Source organism: Melopsittacus undulatus, chromosome 27, assembly GCF_012275295.1.
Source record: "Melopsittacus undulatus isolate bMelUnd1 chromosome 27, bMelUnd1.mat.Z, whole genome shotgun sequence".
Taxonomy (NCBI): domain Eukaryota; kingdom Metazoa; phylum Chordata; class Aves; order Psittaciformes; family Psittaculidae; genus Melopsittacus; species Melopsittacus undulatus.
In genome coordinates, this window is record NC_047553.1 from 887828 (window position 1) to 908608 (window position 20781).

General features: G+C 54.2%; 1 protein-coding gene across 1 annotated transcript in view; it reads left to right on the forward strand.

The window, feature by feature from the left end:
• LOC117437759 (carnitine O-palmitoyltransferase 1, muscle isoform-like) overlaps positions 1–19791 on the forward strand; it is a 28028-nt gene extending 8237 nt beyond the window's left edge. Inside the window, exons 5-19 of the mRNA XM_034072374.1 lie at positions 378–479; positions 968–1105; positions 2856–2933; positions 3934–4041; positions 4798–4882; positions 6434–6608; positions 7690–7890; positions 9464–9569; positions 10770–10889; positions 11991–12140; positions 14980–15111; positions 18532–18684; positions 18754–18855; positions 19480–19572; positions 19666–19791. Coding sequence (XP_033928265.1) covers positions 378–479; positions 968–1105; positions 2856–2933; positions 3934–4041; positions 4798–4882; positions 6434–6608; positions 7690–7890; positions 9464–9569; positions 10770–10889; positions 11991–12140; positions 14980–15111; positions 18532–18684; positions 18754–18855; positions 19480–19572; positions 19666–19746 — 1824 coding nt within the window. The 3' untranslated portion in view covers positions 19747–19791. The remainder of the gene's footprint in view (positions 1–377; positions 480–967; positions 1106–2855; positions 2934–3933; positions 4042–4797; positions 4883–6433; positions 6609–7689; positions 7891–9463; positions 9570–10769; positions 10890–11990; positions 12141–14979; positions 15112–18531; positions 18685–18753; positions 18856–19479; positions 19573–19665) is intronic.
• Positions 19792–20781: the final 990 nt, after the last annotated feature.

Genomic DNA, 20781 nt, shown 5'->3' on the forward strand with positions numbered 1-20781 from the left:
TGGGGGGTATGGGGCTATGGGGCTATGGGGGGTATGGGGGGTATGGGGCTATGGGTGTATGGGGGCTATGGGGGCTATGGGGAGCTATGGGGGCTGTGGGGGCTATAGGGTCTGTGGGGGTTTATGAGGGTCTATGGGGCCTATGTGGTCTGTGGGGTCTATGAGTTCTATGTGGGGCTGTGGGGTCTATAGTGTCTATGGGGTCTATGGGGGTCTATGGGGGAATGTGGGGGTGTATACGGTGTATGGGGGTCTATGGGGGTCTATGGTGATCTATAGGGTCTATGGGGGTCTATGGGTTCTACGGGGGGGTATACGGGGTATTGGTGTCTATGGTGTCTCTATGGGGTCTCTATGGTCTCTATGGGTCCCTGCAGGCTCTGGTGCGGATGTTCGTGGGGCGCCGGCCCCGGCTGCGGAGCTGCCAGGGGGTCCTGCCCCCCCTGCCCCTGCCCCCCCTGCCCCACACCGTGCACAGGGTGAGGCTCTGGGCGGCCTATGGGGCTCTATGGTCTCTATAGGTCTCTATGGGTCTCTATGGTCTCTATGGTCTCTATGGTCTCTATGGGTCTCTATGGGTCTCTATGGTCTCTATAGGTCTCTATGGGTCTCTATGGTCTCTATGGTCTCTATGGTCTCTATGGTCTCTATGGTCTCTATGGTCTCTATGGGTCTCTATGGTCTCTATGGTCTCTATGGTCTCTATGGGTCTCTATGGTCTCTATGGTCTCTATGGTCTCTATGGGTCTCTATGGGTCTCTATGGTCTCTATAGGTCTCTATGGGTCTCTATGGTCTCTATGGTCTCTATGGTCTCTATGGTCTCTATGGTCTCTATGGTCTCTATGGGTCTCTATGGTCTCTATGGGTCTCTATGGGTCTCTATGGTCTCTATGGTCTCTATGGTCTCTATGGTCTCTATGTGTCTCTATGGTCTCTATAGTCTCTATGGTCTCTGCCCCCCCCAGGCTGTCTCCTCGCTTCAGGCTCTGGGCCCAGGGGGGGGCAGGGATCAGGTTCCTGCTCTCGCCCAAAGCTTCTTGGGGGGCCCCGGACCCCAACTCCAGCGATGGCTGCGGCTGCGGCAATGGGCTCTGCCCAGCTACGTATGGGGCTGAGGGGCTATGGGGCTATGGGGGCTATGGGGGCTATGGGGGCTATGGGGCTATGGGGGGTATGGGGGCTATGGGGCTATGGGGGGTATGGGGCTATGGGGCTATGGGGGCTATGGGGCTATGGGGCTATGGGGGCTATGGGGGCTATGGGGGCTATGGGGCTATGGGGGCTATGGGGGCTATGGGGGCTATGGGGCTATGGGGGGTATGGGGCTATGGGGCTATGGGGGCTATGGGGGCTATGGGGCTATGGGGGCTATGGGGGGTATGGGGCTATGGGGCTATGGGGCTATGGGGCTATGGGGGTTATGGGGGCTATGGGGGCTATGGGGGCTATGGGGCTATGGGGCTATGGGGCTATGGGGGGTATGGGGCTATGGGGGCTATGGGGCTATGGGGCTATGGGGGCTATGGGGGCTATGGGGCTATGGGGGCTATGGGGCTATGGGGCTATGGGGCTATGGGGGCTATGGGGGCTATGGGGGCTATGGGGCTATGGGGGCTATGGGGGGTATGGGGGCTATGGGGGCTATGGGGCTATGGGGGCTATGGGGGCTATGGGGCTATGGGGGCTATGGGGGGTATGGGGCTATGGGGGCTATGGGGGCTATGGGGCTATGGGGGCTATGGGGGCTATGGGGCTATGGGGGCTATGGGGGGTATGGGGCTATGGGGGCTATGGGGGGTATGGGGGCTATGGGGGCTATGGGGCTATGGGGGCTATGGGGCTATGGGGCTATGGGGCTATGGGGGCTATGGGGCTATGGGGGCTATGGGGCTATGGGGGGTATGGGGCTATGGGGGGTATGGGGCTATGGGGCTATGGGGGCTATGGGGGGTATGGGGCTATGGGGCTATGGGGGGTATGGGGCTATGGGGGCTATGGGGGCTATGGGGTCTATGGGGCTATGGGGGGTATGGGGCTATGGGGCTATGTGGGCTATGGGGGGTATGGGGGCTATGGGGGGTATGGGGCTATGGGGCTATGGGGCTATGGGGGTTATGGGGTCTATGGGGCTATGGGGCTATGGGGGTTATGGGGTCTATGGGGCTATGGGGCTATGGGGGGTATGGGGGCTATGGGGGGTATGGGGCTATGGGGCTATGGGGGTTATGGGGTCTATGGGGCTATGGGGGCTATGGGGGCTATGGGAGCTATGGGGGCTATGGGGCTATGGGGGTTATGGGGTCTATGGGGGCTATGGGGGCTATGGGGCTATGGGGGCTATGGGTTCTCTGGGGGCTATGGGGGGTATGGAGGCTATGGGGATCTGTGGGGTCTATGCGACTATGTGGGCTATGGGGGTAGGGGGGGCTATGGGGGTCTATTGGGGGCTATGGGGTCTATAGGGGGCTATGGGAGCTATGGAGGTGGGGGATGGCGGCTCTGGGGGCTATGGGGCCTATGGGGCTATGGGTATCTGTGTTGGCTATGGGGCTAGAGGGGCTATGGGGGCTATAGGGGGCTATGGAGTCTATGGGGATCTGTGGGGGCTATGGGGCCTATTGCGCTATGGGGGTTTATGATGGGGTATGGGGGCTATGGAGCTATGGGTGTCTATGGGGGCTATGGGGCTCTATGGGGCTATGGGGGGCTATGGGGGCTATGGAGCTATGGGGGCTATGGAGCTATGGGGGCTATGGAGACTATGGGGTCTATGGAGCTATGGGTGTCTATGGGGGCTATGGGGCTCTATGGGGCTCCATGGCTCCCCTATAGGGCTCCCCCCTTTCCCTATAGCTCGGTGACCTATGGGATGAGCAGGTGCACTTGGGGGGCAGGGACCCCCTCCCTGCCTCCGGCAACTACTACCTCATGGTGCGCCCCATAGGTGGGGGTCAATGGGGGGTTCCCAATGGGGTTCAATGGGGGGGTCCCACAATGGGGGTCAATGGGGGTCCCCAATGGGGTTCAATGGGAGGGTCCCCATTGGGTTTCAATGGGAGGGTCCCACAATGGGGTTCAACGGGGTGTCCCCAATGGGTTCAATGGGTGGTTCCCCAACGGGGGTCAATGGGGGGGGTCCCCAATGGGGTTCATTGGGGGGGTTCCACAATGGGTTTCAATTGGGGGGTCCCCAATGGGGATCAATGGGGGGGTCCCACAATGGGGTTCAATGGGGGGGTCCTCAATGGGTTTCTATGGGGGGGTCCCACAATGGGTTTCAATGGGGGAGTCCCCAATGGGTTTCAATGGGGGGTTCCCAATGGGTTTCAATGGGGGGATCCCAGATTGGGTTTCAATGGGGGTGTCCCCAATGGGTTTCAATGGGAGGTTCCCCAATAGGGATCAATGCGGGGGTCCCCATTGGGTTTCAATTGGGAGGTCCCACAATGGGGTTCAATGGGAGGTCCAACAATGGGGTTCAATGCGGGGGTCCCCATTGGGTTTCAATGGGGGGATCCCCATTAAGTTTCAATGGGGGGTCCCCACTGGGATTCAACGGGGGGGTCCCAATTGGTTTTCAATGGGGGGGGTTCCCAATGGGGTTCAATGGGCGGGTCCCCAATGGCTGTCAATGGGGGATCCCCAATGGGGTTCAATGGGGGGATCCCCAATGGCTGTCAATGGGGGATCCCCAATGGAGTTCAATGGGGGGATCCCCAATGGGGTTCAATGGGGGATCCCCAATGGGGTTCAATGGGGGGTTCCCCAATGGGTTTCAATGGGGGGATCCCCAATGGGTTTCAATGGGCGGGTCCCCAATGGGGTTCAATGGGGGGATCCCCAATGGGGTTCAATGGGGGGATCCCAAATGGGGTTCAATGGGGGGGTTCCCCATTGGTTTCAATGGGGTCCCCCTCTCTGCCCCCCCCAGGACCTCCCAGGCCCCCCCCCCACCCCCCTCCAGGCTGCACGTGCAGCCAATGCTGTGTGTGCCCTACTGAGCTTCCGGAGCCGCGTGAGCAGCGGGACCCTGCCTGCGGTGAGGGTGTATGGGGTCTATGGGGTCTATGGGGTCTATGGGGTCTATGGGGTGTATGGGGTGTATGGGGTCTATGGGGTGTATGGGGTGTATGGGGTGTATGGGGTGTATGGGGTGTATGGGGTGTATGGGGTCTATGGGGTCTATGGGGTGTATGGGGTGTATGGGGTGTGTGGGGTGTATGGGGTCTATGGGGTGTATGGGGTCTATGGGGTGTATGGGGGTGTATGGGGTGTATTGGGGTGTATGGGGTCTATGGGGTGTATGGGGGTGTATGGGGTGTATGGGTTGTATAGGGTATGGGGTGTTTGGGGTGTATGGGGGTATGGGGTGTATGGGGTGTATAGGGGATGTATAGGGATGTATAGGGGTGTCTAGGAGATGTATAGGGGTTGTATAGGGGGTCTATAAGGGTGTATAGGGGATTTATAGGGGTGTATAGAGGTGTATAGGGTACATAGGGGTGTATAGGGATGTATAGGGGTGTATGGGGGCGTATGGGGTGTATGGGATGTATAGGGATGTATAGGGGTGTATTGAAGATGTATAGGGGTGTATAGGGATGTATAGGGGACGTATAGGGGATGTATATGGGATGCATAGGGGTTGTATAGGGGTGTATAATGTTTGTATAGGGGGTGTATAGGGGATGTTATATGGTGTGTATAGGGGTGTGCAATGTCTGTATAGGGTCTCTGGGGTTCTGGGGGTGTCAGGGGATGTTTTGGGGTGAAACTCAGTGTTTTTGGGTCACAGGTTCTGTTTCGGGGTTCGCTCCCCACGTGCTCAGCTCAGTACGAGCGGCTCTTCAACACCACCCGGGTACCCGGAGAGACATGTGGTGAGCCCCATAGGGACCCATAGAGCACATGGGGACCCCATAGAGCACATAGGGACCCATAGAGCACATAGGGACCCATAGAGCCCATGGGGACCCATAGAGCCCATAGGGACCCATAGAGCCCATAGGGACCCATAGAGCCCATGGGGACCCATAGAGCCCATAGGGACCCATAGAGCACATGGGGACCCCATAGAGCCCATAGCAACCCATAGGGACCCATAGAGCCCATGGGGACCCATAGAGCACATTGGGACCCATAGAGCACATATTGACCCCATAGACCCCATGGGGACCCATAGAGCACATTGGGACCCATAGAGCACATGGGGATCCCATAGAGCCCATAGGGACCCACAGACCCCATAGGGAACCCATAGAGCCCATAGGGACCCCATAGAGCACATAGGGAACCCATAGAACCCATAGGGATCCACAGAATCCTTAGGGACCCCATAGAGCCCATGGGGACCCATAGAGCCCATGGGGACCCATAGAGCCCATAGGGAACCCATAGAGCGCATAGGGACCCCATAGAGCACATAGGGAACCCATAGAGCTCATAGGGACCCATAGAGCCCATAGGGACCCCATAGAGCCCATAGGGACCCCATAGAGCCCATAGGGACCCCATAGAGCCCATAGAAACCCCACAGACCCCATAGGGTCCCCATCCAGCCCATAGGGACCCACAGACCCCATAGGGACCAATAGAGCCCATAGGGACCCACAGACCCCATAGTGACCCCATCCAGCCCATAGGGACCCACCAACCCCATAGGGACCCCACAGGGACCAATAGAGCCCATAGGGACAAACAGACCCCATAGTGACCCCATAGATCCCATAGAAACCCCATAGAGCCCATAGACACCCCATAGTCCCCATAGTGACCCCGTAAGTCCAAATATACCCCATGTAGGGAACCTATATACGCCATAGAGAGTATTATGGGTCTAGTTTGGGTCTATTTCCGGCTATTTTAGGTCTATTTTGAGCTATTTTGGGTCTATTTTGGGCTATTTGGGCCTAGTTTGGGCTATTTTGGGTCTATTTTGCTCTAATTTGGGCTATTTTGGGTCTGTTTTGGGTCTATTGGGTTTATTTTGGGTCTATTTCTCTCTATTTTGGGTGTATTTCTCTCTATTTCGGGTCTATTTCTCTCTATTTTGGGTGTATTTCTCTCTATTTCGGGTCTATTTCTCTCTATTTTGGGTGTATTTCTCTCTATTTCGGGTCTATTTCTCTCTATTTTGGGTCTATTTCTCTCTATTTCGGGTCTATTTCTCTCTATTTTGGGTCTATTTCTCTCTATTTTGGGTCTATTTCTCTCTATTTCGGGTCTATTTCTCTCTATTTTGGGTCTATTTCTCTCTATTTCGGGTCTATTTCTCTCTATTTTGGGTCTATTTCTCTCTATTTTGGGTCTATTTCTCTCTATTTTGGGTCTATTTCTCTCTATTTTGGGTCTATTTCTCTCTATTTTGGGTCTATTTCTCTCTATTTTGGGTCTATTTCTCTCTATTTCGGGTGTATTTCTCCCCCCCCCAGACCGGCTGCAGCGGGGGGGAGGGGCCGGTCACGTGGCAGCGCTGCGGGGGGGCCGCCTGTTCCTCGTGCCCGTGGGGCGGGGCCTGGCGCCGCGCGCGCTCCAGCGCCGCTTCGAGCGCGTGCTCCGTGCGTCGGGGGGCGGGGCCGGAGCCGGCGTCATGACGTCAGCGAGGAGGTGAGCGGGGGGCGGGGCGAGGGGCGGGGCTGCCGGGGGGTAATGGGGGCAATGGGGGTTAATGGGATCTATGGGGCTCTATGGATGCTAATGGGTGTCTATGGGGCTCTGTGGGTGCTTATGGGGCTCTATGGGTGCTACTGGGTTCTATGGGGCTCTATGGGTGCTTATGGGTTCTATGGGGCCCTATGGGTGCTTATGGGGCTCTATGGATACTTATGGGTTCTATGGGGCTCTATGGGTGCTGATGGGTTCTATGGGGCCCTATGGGTGCTTATGGGGCTCTATGGATACTTATGGGTTCTATGGGGCTCTATGGGTGCTTATGGGGCTCTATGGGGCTCTATGGGTGTCTATGGGGCTCTACGGGTGGATATGGGTTCTATGGGGCTCTATGGGTGCTACTGGGTTCTATGGGGCTCTATGGGTGCTGATGGGTTCTATGGGGCTCTATGGGTGTCAATGGGGCTCTATGGGTGCTTATGGGTTCTATGGCACCCTATGGGTGCTAATGGGCTCTATGTTGTCTATGGGGCTCTATGGATGCTAATGGGCTCTATGGGGCTCTATGGGTGTCTATGGGGCTCTATGGGTGCTAATGGGTTCTATGGGTCTCTATGGTTGCTAATGGGTTCTGTGGGTCTCTATGGGTACTATGGGTCTCTATGGGTGCTATTGGTCTCTTTTGTTCTCTATGGGTCTCTATGGTCTCTATGGTCTCTATGGTCTCTATGGGTCTCTATGGTCTCTATGGGTCTCTATGGTCTCTATGGTCTCTATGGTCTCTATGGGTCTCTATGGTCTCTATGGGTCTCTATGGGTCTCTATGGTCTCTATGGTCTCTATGGTCTCTATGTCTCTATGGTCTCTATGGTCTCTATGTGTCTCTATGGTCTCTATGGTCTCTATGGGTCTCTATGGTCTCTATGGGTCTCTATGGTCTCTATGGTCTCTATGGTCTCTATGGTCTCTATGGTCTCTATGGGTCTCTATGGTCTCTATGGGTCTCTATGTGTCTCTATGGTCTCTATGGTCTCTATGGTCTCTATGTCTCTATGGTCTCTATGGTCTGTGCCCCCAGGTCAGCCTGGGCTCAGGTCCGAGCTGTGCTGCAGTCAGGAGGTCCCAGCTCAGCTGCTCTCAGGGCTCTGGAGGAGGCTCCGTTCGTGGTGGCTCTGGACCCCCCCCCAGGGCCCCCCCCCAACGGGCACCGGGACCCCCCCTCTGATGGGGACCTGGATGCGGAGGCCAAGGAGCTGCTGCTGGGGCCCTGCTACAACCGGTGAGACACCATTGACCCCATTGAACCCCATTGAAACCCATTGACCCCATTGAACCCCATTGAAACCCATTGACACCCGTTGACATCCATTGACATCCATTGAACCCCATTGACACCCATTGACATCCATTGATCCCATTGAACCCCATTGACACCCATTGACATCCATTGACATCCATTGACATCCATTGACACCCATTGACACCCATTGACCCCATTGACACCCATTTACACCCATTGACATCCACTGACACCCATTGACATCCATTGACATCCATTGACACCCATTGACACCCATTGAACCCCATTGACATCCATTGACATCCATTGACATCCATTGACACCCGTTGACACCCATTGACACCCATTGACCCCATTGACACCCATTTACACCCATTGACATCCATTGACACCCATTGACATCCATTGACATCCATTGACACCCATTGACACCCATTGACCCCATTGACACCCATTGAACCCCATTGATACCCATTGATCCCCATTGACACCCATTAACACCCATTGACATCCATTGACACCCATTGACACCCATTGACATCCATTGACACCCATTGACACCCATTGATATCCATTGACATCCATTGACATCCATTGACATCCATTGACATCCATTGAGCCCCACTGAACCCCATTGACACCCACTGAACCCCATTGACACCCATAGACATCCATTGACACCCATTGAGCCCCACTGAACCCCATTGACAGCCATTGAACCCCATTGACAGCCATTGAACCCCATTGAACCCCATTGACAGCCATTGAACCCCATTGACACCCATTGACACCCATTGAACCCCACTGAACCCCATTGACACCCATTGAGCCCCATTGAACCCCATTGACACCCATTGAGCCCCATTGACACCCATTGACACCCATTGACACCCATTGAACCCCACTGAACCCCATTGACACCCATTGACACCCATTGAGCCCCATTGAACCCCATTGACACCCACTGAACCCCATTGACACCCATTGAGCCTCATTGAACCCCATTGACACTCATTGACATCCATTGAACCCCATTGACACTCATTGACATCCATTGAACCACACTGAACCCCATTTACACCCATTGACATCCACTGAAACCCATTGACACCCATTGAACCCCATTGAGCCCCACTGAACCCCATTGACACCCACTGAACCCCATTGACTCCTATTGACATCCATTGATCCCCATTGAGCGCCACTGATCACCATTGACCCCCATTGAGTCCATTGATCCCCATTGTGTCCCATTGAGCCCTATTGAACCCCATTGATCCCCATTGATCACCATTGACACCCATTGATCACCATTGAGTCCCATTGAGCCCTATTGAACCCCATGATCCCCATTGAACCCTATTGATCACCATTGAACCCCATTGATCACCATTGACAGCCATTGATCCTCATTGATCACCATTGAGTCCCATTGATCCCCATTGAACCCCATTGATCCCCATTGACACCCATTGATCCCCATTGACCCAACCCCCCCCACATTGACCCCTTGGGGTTGCCCCCCCCATATCTCTGGGTCCTGCCCCCCCAGCTGGTTTGACAAGAGCCTGACCCTGATCGTGTTCAGCACTGGGCGCATGGGGCTCAACGTGGAGCACTCCTGGGGGGACCCCCCCGTTGTGGGGCACCTATGGGAGGTACCGACCCCCCCCATTGACCCCCAAGTACCCCCCATGGAACCCAAATACCCCCCATTGACCCCCAAATACCCCCATTGACCCCCAAATACCCCCCATGGACCCCAAATACCCCCCCATGGACCCCCAAGTATCCCCCATGGACCCCAAATACTCCCCCATTGATCCCTAAATACCTCCCCCATTGACCCCCAAATACCCCCCCATTGACCCCCAAGTGCCCCACCATTGACACCAAATAGGCCCCATTGACCCCAAATATCACCCATTGATCCCTAAATACCCCCCATTGACCCCAAATACCCCCCATTGACCCCCAATACCCCCCATTGACCCCAAATGCCCCCCCATTGACCCCCAAATGCCCCCCCATTGACCCCAAATACCCCCCCATTGACCCAAATACCCCCCATTGACCCTTAATACCCCCCCATTTACCCTAAATACCCCCCCATTGACCCAAATACCCCCCCATTGACCCCAAATGCCCCCCCATTGACCCCCAAATAGCCCCCATTGACCCAAATACCCCCCCATTGACCCTAAATACCCCCCCATTGACCCCAAATTCCCCCCATTGATCCCTAAACCCCCCCAGTGACCCACAAATACCCCCCAATGACCCCAAATAACCCCCCATTAACCCCCAAATGCCCCGCCATTGACCCCCAAGTGCCCCCCCATTGACCCCAAATAGCCCCTATTGACCCCAAATATCACCCATTGATCCCTAAATACCCCCCATTGACCCCCAAGTGCCCCACCATTGACACCAAATAGGCCCCATTGAACCCCAAATACCCCCCATTGACCCCAAATACCCCCCATTGATCCCTAAATACCCCCCATTGACCCCCAGATACCCCCCCATTGATCCCCAAATACCCCCCCATTGACCCAAATACCCCCCATTGATCCCTAAATACCCCCCATTGACCCCCAGATACCCCCCCATTGACCTAAATACCCCCCATTGGCCCCCAAGTACCCCCCATTGACCCCAAATACCCCCCATGGACCCCCAGATACCCCCCCATTGATCCCCAAATACCCCCCCATTGACCCAAATACCCCCCATTGACCCCCAAATACACCCCCATTGACCCCAAATACCCCCCCATTGACCCTAAATACCCCCCATTGACCCCAATTACACCCATTGACCCTAAATACCCCCCCATTGACCCCCCCCCCCCCCAGTACACACTGGCCACTGACCTGGAGCTGGGCTATGAGGCCAATGGGGACTGCAGGGAGGGGCCCGAGGAGGAGCCTGGGGTCCCCCCCCCCCAGCACCTGCAATGGAACATCCCAGATGAGGTGCGGTGGGGGTGGGAGGGTCCATTGGGAGCCAATGGGGGGGGAATGGGGGAATTGGGGTGATTTGGGGCTATTTTGGGGTATTTTGGGCTGTTTGGGGGCTATTTTGGGCTATTTTAAGGTATTTTGAGGCTATTTTGGGCTATTTTGTGCTATTTCGGGCTGTTTTGGGGCTATTTGTGATGTTTTGGGGCTATCTTGGGCTGGTTTGGGGCTGGTTTGGTCTATTTTGGGGCTATTTTGGTATATTTGGGGCTATTTTGACCTGTTTGGAGGTTTTTCGTGTTGTTTTGGGGCTATTTTGGTCTATTTAGTGCTATTTTGGGGGTATTTTCATCTATTTTGGGCTATTTGGGGCTGTTTTGGGGCTATTTTGGTCTATTTGGGGCTGTTTTGGGGCTGTTTGAGGCTGCCTTGGGGCTGCTTTGGGGCTGTTTTGGGGATATTTGGGGCTATTTGGGTCTATTTGGGGCTGTTTTGGGTTATTTTGGTTTTATTTGGGTCTATTTGGGGCTCTTTTGGGTCTATTTGGGGCTGTTTTGGGGCTATTCGGGGCTATTTGGGGCTATTTTGGTGTATTTGGGGCTATTTTGGGTCTATTTGGGTCTATTTTGTGTCTATTCGGAGCTATTTTGGGTGTATTCGGTGTTATTTTGGGTCTATTCGGGGCTATTTTGGGTGTATTTGGGGCTATTTTGTGTCTATTCGGGGCTGTTTTGGGGCTATTTGGGTCTATTTTGCGTCTATTGTGGGTCTATTTGGGTCTATTCTGGGTCTTTTGGGTCTATTTGGGTCTATTTTGGGTCTATTCGGGGCTATTTTGGGTCTATTTTGGGTCTATTTGGGTCTATTTTGGGGCTGTTTGGGGCTATTTTGGGTCTATTTTGGGTTTATTCGGGGCTATTTTGGGGCTATTTGGGTCTATTGTGGGTCTATTTTGGGTCTATTTTGGGTTTATTCGGGGCTATTTTGGGTCTATTTGGGTCTATTTTGGGTCTATTCGGGGCTGTTTTGTGTCTATTTTGGGTCTATATGTGTGTATTGCTGCTCTCGGGGCCGGTTCCATTACCCTGTCTGTGTGGGGGGGGTCGGTGCCGTCAGTGCCTCCCGGCGCTAGGGGTCGCCCTGGACACGTGGCAGGCGCTGGAAGCTGATCTCCAGGTGCACGTGGCCACGTTCGTGCCCCCCCCGGAGCTCCCCCCCCCCCCCGATGGACTCGTCCAGGTGGCGCTGCAGCTGGCGGTGGTCAGGGTGAGCCCCCCCCCCCGGAGCTGGCCAATGGGAGAGGCCAAAGGGGGACAACCAATGGGAGAGGCCAATGGGAGACTCCAATGGGAGCCAACCAATGGGAGAGGCCAATGGGAGCTGACCAATGGGAGACAACCAATGGGGACAACCAATGGGAGAGGCCAATGGGAGACAACCAATGGGAGACACCAATGGGAGAGGCCAATGGGAGACCCAATGGGAGAGCCCAATGGGGGACAACCAATGGGAGCCAACCAATGGGAGAGGCCAATGGGAGCCAACCAATGGGAGACAGCCAATGGGAGAGCCCAATGGGAGACAGCCAATGGGAGCTGACCAATGGGAGACAACCAATGGGAGACAACCAATGGGAGACAGCCAATGGGAGACAACCAATGGGAGAGCCCAATGGGAACCAACCAATGGGAGACAACCAATGGGAACAAACCAATGGGAGACAACCAATGGGAGACAACCAATGGGAGACAACCAATGGGAACAAACCAATGGGAGACAACCAATGGGAGACAACCAATGGGAGACAACCAATGGGAGAGCCCAATGGGAGACAACCAATGGGAGACAGCCAATGGGAGACAACCAATGGGAGACAAGCAATGGGAGACAGCCAATGGGAGACAACCAATGGGAGACAACCAATGGGAGAGCCCAATGGGTTTGGGTCCTTTTGAGATGTTTTGGGGCATTTGGGGTCATTTTGGGGTGTTTTAAGATATTTTGGGGGTGTTTGGGGGTGTTTTGGGTCAGTTTAAGGTGTTTTGAAGTGTTTTAAGGTATTTTTGGGATGTTTTGGTCATTTTGAGGCATTTTGGTGGGGTTTTGGGGTGTTTTGGTTCATTTTGAGGTTTTTTTGGGTGTTTTGGTTCATTTTGAGGTTTTTTTGGGTGTTTTGGTTCATTTTGAGGTTTTTTTGGGTGTTTTGGATCATTTTGAGGTTTTTTGGGGTGTTTTGGATCATTTTGAGGTTTTTTGGGGTGTTTTGGATCATTTTGAGGTGTTTTGGGGGTGTTTTAAGCTATTTTAGGCTGTTCCGAGCACGTTCTGGGTCATTTAGGCTCATTTGAAGGTGTTTTAAGGTGTTTTCTGCTATTTTGGGGGTGTTTCGGGTGTGTTTTAAGGCATTTTGTGTCATTTTGAGGTGTTTTGGTTCATTTTGAGGTGTTTTGGGTCATTTTCAGGCGTTTTGGGTCATTTTCGGGTGTTTTGGGTCATTTTGTGGTGTTTTATGGTCATTTTGAGGTGTTTTCGGTCATTTTCAGGTGTTTTGGGTCATTTCGAGGTGTTTTAGGGTTATTTTCAGGTGTTTTGGGACGATTTTTGGGTGTTTTGGGTCATTTTGAGGTGTTTTGGGTCATTTTCAGGTGTTTTTGGTCATTTTGTGGTGTTTTATGGTCATTTTGAGGTGTTTTGGGTCATTTTGAGGTGTTTTGGGTCATTTTCAGGTGTTTTTGGTCATTTTGTGGTGTTTTATGGTCATTTTGAGGTGTTTTGGGTCATTTTCAGGTGTTTTGGGTCATTTTGTGGTGTTTTCGGTCATTTTCAGGCGTTTTGGGTCATTTTCGGGTGTTTTGGGTCATTTTGAGGTGTTTTGGGTCATTTTGAGGTTTTTTGGGTCATTTTGGGGTGTTTTGGGTCATTTTTGGGTGTTTTGGGTCATTTTGTGGTGTTTTAGGGTCATTTTGAGGTGTTTTGGGTCATTTTGAGGTGTTTTGGGTCATTTTCAGGCTTTTTGGGTCATTTTGAGGCGTTTTGGGTCATTTTGTGGTGTTTTATGGTCATTTTGAGGTGTTTTGGGTCATTTTGAGGTGTTTTGGGTCATTTTCAGGCTTTTTGGGTCATTTTGAGGTGTTTTGGGTCATTTTGTGGTGTTTTAGGGTCATTTTGAGGTGTTTTGGGTCATTTTGAGGTGTTTTGGGGTCATTTTGAGGTGTTTTGGGTCATTTTGAGGTGTTTTGGGTCATTTTTGGGTGTTTTGGGCCATTTTGAGGTGTTTTGGGGTCATTTTGTGGTGTTTTATGGTCATTTTGAGGTGTTTTGGGCCATTTTGAGGTGTTTTGGGTCATTTTGAGGTGTTTTGGGTCATTTTCAGGTGTTTTGGGACGATTTTCGGGTGTTTTTGGTCATTTTGTGGTGTTTTATGGTCATTTTGAGGTGTTTTGGGTCATTTTGAGGTGTTTTGGGTCATTTTTGGGTGTTTTGGGCCATTTTGAGTTGTTTTGGGGTCATTTTGTGGTGTTTTAGGGTCATTTTGAGGTGTTTTGGGTCATTTTGAGGTGTTTTGGGTCATTTTGAGGTTTTTTGGGTCATTTTGGGGTGTTTTGGGTCATTTTTGGGTGTTTTGGGTCATTTTGTGGTGTTTTAGGGTCATTTTGAGGTGTTTTGGGTCATTTTGAGGTGTTTTGGGTCATTTTCAGGCTTTTTGGGTCATTTTGAGGTGTTTTGGGTCATTTTCAGGTGTTTTTGGTCATTTTGTGGTGTTTTATGGTCATTTTGAGGTGTTTTGGGTCATTTTGAGGTGTTTTGGGTCATTTTTTGGTGTTTTGGGCCATTTTGAGGTGTTTTGGGGTCATTTTGTGGTGTTTTAGGGTCATTTTGAGGTGTTTCGGGTCATTTTCAGGTGTTTTGGGTCATTTTGAGGTGTTTTGGGTCATTTTGAGGTGTTTTGGGTCATTTTCAGGTGTTTTGGGTCATTTTCAGGTGTTTTGGGATGATTTTCGGGTGTTTTGGGTCATTTTGCGGTGTTTTAGGGTTATTTTAACGTGACCTTCGCCCCCCCTCCCCTCTCTCCCCCCCCCCGGTGACCCCCCGTGACCCCACGCAGGAGCGCGGCGCGTGCCTGACGTACGAGGCGGTGCCCACGTGGCTGTTCCTGGAGGGGCGCGCGGAGGCTGCGCGAGGCTGTGGGCGCCCCCTGCTGGAGCTGGCGGCAGCCATGGAACAGACCAACGCCTCGGTCCGGGGGGGGGGAGACACCAATGAGGGGCTATGGGGGGAGACACCAATGAGGGGCTATGGGGGGAGACACCAATGCAGGGCTATGGGGGGAGACCAATACAGGGCTATGGGGGGAGACCAGTACAGGGCTATGGGGGAGACCAATACAGGGCTATGGGGGGAGCTCAATACAGGGCTATGGGGGAGACACCAATACAGGGCTATGGGGGAGAGCAATACAGGGCTATGGGGGGAGACCAATACAGGGCTATGGGGGGAGACCAGTACAGGGCTATGGGGGAGACCAATACAGGGCTATGGGGGGAGCTCAATACAGGGCTATGGGGGAGACACCAATACAGGGCTATGGGGGAGAGCAATACAGGGCTATGGGGGAGACCAATACAGGGCTATGGGGGAGACACCAATACAGGGCTATGGGGGACACCAATACAGGGCTATGGGGGGAGACCAATACAGGGCTATGGGGGGAGACCAATACAGGGCTATGGGGGGAGACCATAGAGGGCTATGGGGGAGACCAATACAGGGCTATGGGGGAGACCAATACAGGGCTATGGGGGAGCTCAATACAGGGCTATGGGGGGAGAGCAATACAGGGCTATGGGGGGGAACTATAGAGGGCTATGGGGGGAGACCAATACAGGGCTATGGGGGGAGACACCAATGCAGGGCTATGGGGGGAGACACCAATGCAGGGCTATGGGGGGAGACACCAATGCAGGGCTATGGGGGAGACCAATACAGGGCTATGGGGGAGACCAATACAGGGCTATGGGGGAGCTCAATACAGGGCTATGGGGGGAGAGCAATACAGGGCTATGGGGGGGAACTATAGAGGGCTATGGGGGGAGACCAATACAGGGCTATGGGGGGAGACACCAATACAGGGCTATGGTGGGAGACCAATACAGGGCTATGGGGGAGACCAATACAGGGCTATGGGAGGAGACCAATACAGGGCTATGGGGGAGACCAATACAGGGCTATGGGGGGAGAGCAATACAGGGCTATGGGGGGGAACTATAGAGGGCTATGGGGGGAGACCAATACAGGGCTATGGGGGAGACCAATACAGGGCTATGGGGGGACACCAATACAGGGCTATGGGGGGACACCAATACAGGGCTATGGGGGAGACCAATACAGGGCTATGGGGGGAGACCATAGAGGGCTATGGGGGGGGACCAATACAGGGCTATGGGGGGACACCAATACAGGGCTATGGGGGGACACCAATACAGGGCTATGGGGGGAGACCAATACAGGGCTATGGGGGGAGACCAATACAGGGCTATGGGGGGACATACCAATACAGGGCGATGGGGGGAGACCAATACAGGGCTATGGGGGGAGACCATAGAGGGCTATGGGGGGGGACCAATACAGGGCTATGGGGGGACACCAATACAGGGCTATGGGGGGACACCAATACAGGGCTATGGGGGGAGACCAATACAGGGCTATGGGGGGAGACCAATACAGGGCTATGGGGGGACATACCAATACAGGGCTATGGGGGGAGACCAATACAGGGCTATGGGGGGAGACCAATACAGGGCTATGGGGGGACACCAATACAGGGCTATGGGGGACACCAATACAGGGCTATGGGGGAGACCAATACAGGGCTATGGGGGGACACCAATACAGGGCTATGGGGGAGACCAATACAGGGCTATGGGGGGAGCTCAATACAGGGCTATGGGGGGGAACCATAGAGGGGTAATGGGGGAGACCAATATAGGGGTAATGGGGGAGATCAATATAGGGGTAATGGGGGAGATCAATATAGGGGTAATGGGGGGGACCAATATAGGGGGTAAAGGGGGGGCCAATATAAGGGTAATGGGGGAGACCAATATAGGCGTAATGGGGGAGACCAATATAGGGGTAATGGGGGGAGAGCAATATAGGGGTAATGGGGGAGAGCAATATAGGGGTAATGGGGGAGACCAATATAGGGGTAATGGGGGGAGAGCAATATAGGGGTAATGGGGGAGACCAATATAGGGGTAATGGGGGAGGACCAATATACGGGTAATGGGGGAGACCAATATAGGGGTAATGGGGGAGGCCAATATAGGGGTAATGGGGGAGACCAATATAGGGGGCAATGGGGGGAGACCAATATAGGGGGTAATGGGGGGACCAATATAGGGGTTAATGGGGGAGACCAATATAGGGGTAATGGGGGAGACCAATATAGGGGGTAATGGGTGAGACCAATATAGGGGTAATGGGGGAGACCAATATAGGGGTAATGGGGGAGACCAATATAGGGGGTAATGGGGAGACCAATATAGGCGGTAATGGGGGAGACCAATATAGGGGTAATGGGGGAGACCAATATAGGGGGTAATGGGGGAGACCAATATAGGGGTAATGGGGGAGACCAATATAGGGGTAATGGGGGGGGCCAATATAGGGGTAATGGGAGGAGACCAATATAGGGGTAATGGGGGAGACCAATATAGGGGTAATGGGGGAGACCAATATAGGGGTAATGGGGGAGAACAATATAGGGGTAATGGGGGAAGAGCCCTATATAGGGGGCAATGGGGGGAATCCAATATTGGGGGTAATGGGGGGGAGCCCAACATAGGGGGAGTGGGGGGAGCCCAATGTAGGGGGCAATGGGGGGACCCCGATATAGGTGGTAATGTGGGGGACCCGAATGTAGGGGGCAATGGGGGGGGGGTAGACCAATATAGGGGGCAATGTGGGGAGACCTATATAGGGGGTAATGGGGGGAGCCCAATATAGGGGGTAATGGGGGCGAGACCAATATAGGGGTAATAGGGGGGACCAATATAGGGGGTAATGGGGGGAGGACCAATACAGGGCAATGGGGGGGATCAATATAGGGGGAATGTGGGGAAGACCACAATATAGGGGGCAATGGGGGGACCCCAATATAGGGGGTAATGGGGAGGGGCAGACGCCATAGGGGTCAGTGTGTGTCAATGACCTCGAGTAACCCCCCCCCCCCCCCCAGCGCGCGCTCCGGCGCCGGCTCCTGCAGGGGTAATGGGGGAGACCAATATAGGGGTAATGGGGGGAAGACCTCAATATAGGGGGCAATGGGGGGAGACCAATATAGGAGTAATGGGGGGAGACCAATATAGGTGGTAATGGGGTGACCCCAGTATAGGGGTCAATGGGGGAGGGAACCCGATATAGGGGGCAATGGGGGGACCTCAATATAGAGGGTAATGGGGGGGGGACCCCAATATAGGGGGCATTGGGGGACCCTAATATAGGGGGTAATGGGGGGAGACCAATGTAGGGGTAATAGGGGGGACCAATACAGGGCAATGGGGGAGACCAATATAGGGGTCAATGGGGGGGGGGGGGGGGCAGACCCCATAGGGGTCACTGTGTGTCACTGACCTCCAATAACCCCCCCCCCCTCTAGCGCTCCCTCCGGCGCCGGCTCCTGCAGGGGGCGCTGCGGGACGTGCTGGCGCGCATGCGCGCGGCCGCGGCGGGGGCGGGGCTGGACCGGCACCTGCACGCGCTGGCGGCCGTGGCGCGCCAGATGAGGCTCCACCCCCCGCTGCTGGAGGAGGTGGGCGGGGCTTAAGGGAGGGGGGCGGGGTCAGTGCGAGGGGGCGTGGTCTCATTTGCATACCCGCAGGTGCTCAGCCAACCGTGGGCTCTGGCTTATAGCCCCGCCCCCAGGGCGGAGCCGCCGCTCTTGCCACGCCCACTGTGCCCCGGAGGGGCGGGGTTTGCACCGGTGGGTGTTGGGGGGGGGGGGGGTATTATGGGATGGGGGTGGGTTTGGGGGGGGTCATTTGGGGATGGGGGTATATGGGGGGTATTTGGGGGTATTGGAGGGTATTTGGGGTATATGGGGGTATATGGGGGTATTGGAGGGTATTTGGGGTATATGGGGGGTATTGGGGGTATTGAGGGGGTATTTGGGGTATATGGGGGGTATTTGGGGTATATGGGGGGTATTGGGGGGGTATTTCGGGTATATGGGAGGGTATTTGGGGTATTGGGGGGGTATATGGGGGATATTTGGGGTATAGGGGGTGGATTATGGGGGGTATTTTAGGGATGGGGGCATTTTGGGGGGGTATTTTGGGGCTTTTTGGGGTGTATAGGGGGTATTTGGGGTATAGGGGGTATTTGGTGGGTTGGGGTTGGATTTAGGGGGGTATTTGGGGCTGGGGGTGGTTTTGGGGCATAATGTGGGGATTGGATCATTTTTGGGGGTATTTTGGGGCATATTTGAGTGTTTTTGGGTTTTATTTTAGGAGTGGGGTTATCTTGGGGGGGTATTTAGGGTTTTAAGGGGGTATTTAGGGGGGTCTCCCCCCATCACCCCCCCTTCCATCCCCCCCCCCCCCTTTAGCCCCATCCCGATGCCTACGGGGTCTCCTACGCCCAGGGCAGGGGCGGCTCCATCCTCTTCCATGTGTCCTGTAGAGCCTCCAGCCCCATAACAGTGTGGGGGGGGGGGGGGGGTACCCCATAACCTGACCCCCCCATATAACCCCCCCTATATAACCTATATGATCTCCCATATAACCCTATATAGGATGCTCGACGCTTTGCTGCCCAGATCAAGGCTGCACTGGGAGAACTGGGGGAGCTACTGGGGGGGGGCACTGAGGAGTGAGGGGGGAACCCCCATAATAAAGAGATGGGGACCCCCCCCAGTTCCTTATATAGGGGTTTGCAGTGTGTGATTGGGGGTAATGGGGCCTATGGGAGGTTATGGGGGGTAATGGGGGTCTATGGGAGGTTATGGGGGGGTAATGGGGTCTATGGGAGGTTATGGGGGCGTAATGGGGGTCTATGGAGGTTATGGGGGGTAATAGGAAGTGAATGTCTCTGCCCACTGTGGTGGAGAGATCTGAACTGGTCTGAAAGGGGCTGGACTGGGCTGGACTGGGCTGGACTCAACTGGGCTAAACTGGGCTTGAGTTGGCTGCAGGTCCTGGCTGGGCTGGGCTGGGTTAAACTGAGCTGAATGGTGCTGAACTGGGGCTCACTGGGCTCCCCTTGTCTGGGCTGGGCTGTAAACTGGGCTAAACTGGGCTGGACTGGTCTGGGGTAAGTGAAACTGGTTTGAAGTGTAGTGAACGATGCTGGGCTTGGCCGGGATAAACTGGGATCAATGACAGAGAGTGAGCACTGCACATATAGAAGCATAGAAGAGTGGGGGTCACGTGGTGCGCCTGTGGGGTGCTATAGGGGTCTATGGGGGGGTATTGGGGTTCCTATGGGTGCTATGGGGGGCAATGGGGTGTGAACAGCCCCCAATACACCTCCCCACACCCCATAGAATCCTAGAACAGTGTGGGTTGGAAGGGGCTAGGAGCTCATCCAGTTCCAACCCTAACTAACCCAAACTCTAACCCTAACCCTAACCCTAACCCTAACCCTAACCCTAACCCTAACCCTAACCCTAACCCTAACCCTAACCCTAACCCTAACTCTAACCCTAACCCTAACCCTAACCCTAACCCTACCCCTAACCCTAACCCTAAACCCTAACCCTAAACCCTAACCCTAACCCTAACCCTAACTCTAACCCTAACCCTAACCCGAACCCTAACCCTAACTAACCCAAACTCTAACCCTAACCCTAACCCGAACCCTAACCCTAACCTGCCGCGGAAAGGACTCAGTCAGAGACCAATATGATCAG